At 51.3% G+C, this 5,126-nt stretch overlaps 1 protein-coding gene across 1 annotated transcript; it reads right to left on the bottom strand.

The window, feature by feature from the left end:
* Positions 1 to 2,899: 2,899 nt before the first annotated feature.
* On the bottom strand, positions 2,900 to 4,156 carry ADRB2 (adrenoceptor beta 2; the record flags this gene model as incomplete). The annotated part of the gene is made up of 1 exon (XM_080698278.1): positions 2,900 to 4,156. One exon carries the CDS (start codon positions 4,154 to 4,156, stop codon positions 2,900 to 2,902), a length of 1,257 nt encoding a protein of 418 aa, XP_080554404.1.
* Between the last annotated feature and the right edge of the window lie 970 nt (positions 4,157 to 5,126).

The raw sequence follows: 5,126 nt of genomic DNA, 5'->3' as shown, positions 1-5,126 counted from the left end.
ATTAAGCAAGGGATTAAGATAGGCCCATGGTGCTCTTGCTTGTCAAGATCCTTAAAACTGATCAAAGTTCTTGTATTTAAAATTTCTGTACTTAATGGGACCCCAGTGTAGCTAAAGTCTTTTTTTCACTGGAAATCTGAATTCCTATTCATAGCTGAGTTTTTGGCTGAAATTATATTAGATGTCCTTTGGCCAATAGAATGTATGTATATAATACTGATATACATAATAATACCATTTATTATCTGTAGAACTTAAAAATAATGTCAAATAACCACAGACAATTTCTAATTTTTTTTAAAAATCAAGACAATGGAAAATTTCTACCTGGAGTGGTTTGCAATTCCTGATAGGTCGTAAGGTGTTAAGGATTCTGCCTGTCTCCCCAACTTCAGAGGACATCCTAGTGGATTCTCGGTGAGTAACACAGACAATTCTCTCTCTTGTCCCTACTGCAGATAGTTTCTTTCTTGAATTTTGTGTTAAGGACTCACAAGAAGTAAAAACATCTGCTGAAATAATTTTTTTTTTAATGCTACAACCCCAGGGAGAAGCTTCCACAATTGAGGGCGAGGGCAGAATTTAAGGACAATAAGGTCGCAGGAGCACAGCACCTCCTGGCATGGCAGCGTGGTCTCCTGGCCTTGACGTGCTCTGACATCCATGGCTGCTTACCTTGGAAAGGTTTCTCCCTTACAGGCTTTCAGTCTCTTCAGAGATAGCTGGAGAAGCTGCCCACATCTCTGGGTGTAGGGCCCAGAGCAGGAGTAGAAAAATATATAGTAGGTGTGAAAACCTCGAACAAAACTTAAAAGCACAGAATGGCTTACACTTTCCAATGTTGCCACGACTCAGTGCTCTTTGGAGGGCTCAGTGCTGCTTGTCCGGATGCCCCATCACCCAGCATACAGGAAGCAGAGAAGGCCAGCGCTTCTCTAGTTGGGGACTTTAGTGGGGACAGGAGGGAAGACAGAAGCGGAGTCAGCTTCGTGAGCCAGGGAATGGCAGTGAACCCCGCGGGCTGATCCATTCCCTCCTGGCGTTGCCAAGCAGGACGATCCACTCCACAAAACCCGGGCCAAGCTCTGGCTCAAACACACAAGCGAAAATAGAAAGGGGCTGCGAGAAGAAATGTGTTTACTTTTGTGATTTCCCTTCCTCGCCTCTCAACAGTATTATAATCTCTCTACAAACAGGCAGCAAGGGCCCACAGACCTCACCTTCTTTGATAAACCCTCCCCAAGGAATCATGTACAGACCTCAAACCTTCTTAACACCCCATGGCTACCAGCCAGCCAGCTGGAAGCAAGGTTAGAAGGCAGCAGGATGGAGTAGAAGGACTGCTGGCCTAGGGTCTGTCACTGATTGGGTGACCTGGGACAGGTCCCTCAGAAGCTCTGGAAAATAGAGCACTTGCTATGGTTGCTTTAGTTAGAATCTAAAAATTGTTTTAGATGATCAGAGTTAATACTGGGGCTCCGTGACAGGAGATATTTCACCCATTGGTGGTATCTGGCAATGTCTAAAGACATTTTTGGTTGTCATAACTGTGGGGTGGGGGTGTTGCTATTGGCACCCATGGGGTAGAAGCATTTAATGGGTCATGCTAAGCATCCGGCAATGCACAGGAGAGCCCCCGACGCTCAAGAGTTAGGTAGTTCAAAATGTGAGTAGTCCTGAGAATGAGAAGCTCTGGTTTGTACTTAAGTGCAGAAGGTCAATGGGAGAGGAGAAAAGGGACAGAAGTGAAGTAGGAGGCAGGGTTAAAATGCCGCTTCTAGGTCATGAGGTATTTACCAGTTATGTGCTTTCCAGCTTTGCTCCCTCTAACCAGTGCCCTCTGATTTTCTTCTGTAACGACAAGGCAACGGCTGAGTGGCTTTTGCACAAGAATATCTTTACTTATCCTGAAAATGCCAAGCCCCGGTGCAGGATAAAGGGCTCTACTATTAGACATAGCAACAATATAAATATACGCAGTTATTAAACAAGTAGAACTGGAAGGTGGGTGGCGGGGGCATGTAGAGGGACAACACATATGCCCATAACTCTGTTTCTATGAGTCAGTGTTTCTGGGGTAACAACAGAGAAAAACAACTGTAGGGCGAGCTGAGCTATGCCAAGAGCAGGCAGCACTGATTTGGGGCACAAGGTCTGCTTAGAAGAGATACACGTTTGCAGTCATAGATTCAGAGGCATATAAAAGGGTTAAGCAATCAGTGCAAGTCATTCTTGTATCATTCCACATTAAGCCACTGAGCAGTTATTACAAATAGTTACCTGTGGTTTCCAGTGGGTGAGGCAAGGACACTCCAGTTAAGGGGTTTTGGAGAAACAGGTGCAATGAAGTCATGGTCAAACAATTTATTTACTGTAAACTTTAGACTTTGCTCAGGAAAACAACTGAAGCTGTCCCTCAAATCCCTGCCTACGGTACTCCATTTGAGCAAATAAGAGAGGCCAGCCGGGGGAGAGTCCATGTTCACAGCTGAAAGGTCCAAGATATTCAGGATTCTCAAGTCCAAGGGTGCAGGAAGGAGAATCTCCTTCAGACACATAATACCAGCAGCAATACATTACCCCTAATACTTGACCAATGAGGTAGATACATGGAAAAGTCATCAAAACATACAGACTCAGGTCCTCTAGGACTAACGCCCTGTAGACATACACTCAACAAGTTCCATGCAAAGAGGAACTGGATTGTACAAGAAACAAACACTGAAATTAAGTTTTTTCTTTTTTTTTTTACAGCTTAAAAAAATAAAAAAAGGGCAGATGGATGCCTCCTCCTGCTAATCTCTATACAATTTTATTCTAAAATTTATTACACTCAAGTTAAATAGTCTGTTTAGTGTTCTGTGGGGGGAGGGAGTCTTAAAAAGTAGAAAAAACTGCATTATAGCAGTGAGTCATTGGTATTACAAGTCCTCCCCCGTGAATCAATGGTATTGCTAGGCACAGTACCTTGACAGTTCACAAAATCTTCCGTGCCTGGGGGCTCCTCACACAGTAGCTCATTTTCTCTCTCCTGCTCCAGGTGACAGCCACTCTGCTCCCCTGGGTAGTCCATTCTGCCGTTGCTGTTGCTGGAGTAGCCATTGCCGTAGGCCTTTAAAGAAGACCTGCGAATGCACAAAAGCTCCTGGAAGGCAATCCTGAAATCTGGGCTCCGGCAATAGATAAGGGGATTGAAAGCCGAGTTGACATAGCCCACCCAGTTGAGGAGGATGTAAACTTCCTTCGGGATGAGGTTGTCCTGGATCACGTGCACAATGTTGACAATGAAGAAGGGCAGCCAGCAGAGTGTGAAAATGCCCATGATGATGCCCAGGGTCTTGAGGGCTTTATGTTCCTTCAGACAGAACTTGGAGGACCTGCGAAGTCCGTGTCCGCTGTGTCCGTCCTGCTCCACCTGGCTGAGGTTTTGGGCGTGGAACCGACCCTCTGACTTGTCGATCTTCTGGAGCTGCTTTTTGGCCACCTGGAAGACCCTGGAGTAGACGAAGACCATGACCACCAAGGGCAGGTAGAAAGACACAATGGAGGAAGCAATGGCATAGGGTTGGTTGGTGAAGAAGTCACAGCAGGTCTCCTTGGCGTAGCAGTTGATGGCTTCCTGGTGGGTGGCCCTGTACCAGTGCATCTGGATGGGCAAGAAGGAGGTAAGGCCCGACACGATCCACACCATCAAAATGACCACCCGGGCCTTATTCTTGGTCAGCAGGCTCTGGTACTTGAAGGGCGAAGTGATGGCGAAGTAGCGATCCACTGCGATCACGCACAGGGTCTCGATGCTGGCCGTGACGCACAGCACATCAATGGAAGTCCAAAACTCGCACCAAAAGTTGCCAAAAGTCCACATTTTCATGAGGATGTGGCTAGCTCCAAACGGCACCACCGCGAGGCCCATGACCAGGTCAGCGCAGGCCAGCGAGGTAATGAAGTAGTTGGTGACGGTCTGCAGGCGCTCGAATCTGGCAATGGCCGTGATGACCAGCACGTTCCCAAACACGATGGCCAGGATGATGAGCGACATGACGATGGCCAGGCCCACCACCCACGCCTCGTCCCGCTCCTGTGTGACATCGTGGTCCGGCGTGTGGCTGCCGTTGGGCGCCAGCAAGAAGTCGCTGCTGTTCCCCGGCTGCCCCATGGCGCGCTGGCTGGCAGGTGGGCGCACGGCGGCGCCTCAGCGGGCGCACCTCCGGCGGGGCGCTGCGGGCCGCGGGCGGGCGCGGGGCACCCTCATCCAGCCCGGGTGGGTGTGGTGGGGCGCGTCGTGCACACTCAGCTGCTGGGGCGCGCTGGGCTGGCGGTCAGCTGGCTGCAGCCTGCGCTCTGGAGAAGCCGCCTCCCAGCGCGCTCTGCCCGTTATGTGCCGGACTTTAGGGGACCTGCCCTCCCGGTGACGTGCGGCAACTTTTGGCCAATAGTGCGCCTGCAGCTCCTGAAGGGGGAGGCCCGCTCCCCTCCCGTCTCCTCCCCTCCCCTCGCCCGCCCCCTCCCGGGGCTGGCCCGGGCGGGGCCCAGCTGCTGCTCTGCGGCGGGCCACCACTCCCTCCTGGCGCCCCTGGCTGGCCCCAGCGGGCTTAAGCCCCGGCTGGCGCGCTCACCAGCCAAGCCTCGAACGCGAGCTCTTCGGGGCTGCTACCTGTCTGTCCCGGGCAGATCTCAGGACAAAGGACAGCACGCGAGGCACTCCCCTGCACTTGAGAACAGATGCATGCGAATGCCCACCAAGACACGCACTTACAGTCACACAGCACTCCGACAGACATGCTAGGACTTATACCCAACCACAGCCACTGCCAGCGAGACACACCCGCCCAGCGCACCGACCGCACGCACACTCGCGCGCTGGCTCACTCTGAAACAAACCTAAGCGCACCAAGTCGCCGCGGTCCAACACAGAGAAAGCACCAAGGCACGCCGGACACACGCAAGAACAAGTGAACACACACACGCTCACTGGAGGCGCACAGAGCCACCCAGACACGGATGTCCCGGACCAGGTACATCCTCCGTGGCCTGAATCTTAAAGGCACCTTCTGCCGGCCCCGCCCACCGGGTCGACTCCCTTCCAAACCTTTGGCCAGACAGCAGGAGGCGACTTCAGCAGCCGG

The sequence above is a fragment of the Muscardinus avellanarius genome (genome assembly GCF_963383645.1).
Source record: "Muscardinus avellanarius genome assembly, chromosome: 7".
Lineage (NCBI taxonomy): Eukaryota > Metazoa > Chordata > Mammalia > Rodentia > Gliridae > Muscardinus > Muscardinus avellanarius.
Note: the sequence above shows the minus strand (reverse complement) of the source record. Positions and strands in the feature narration are given on the sequence as shown.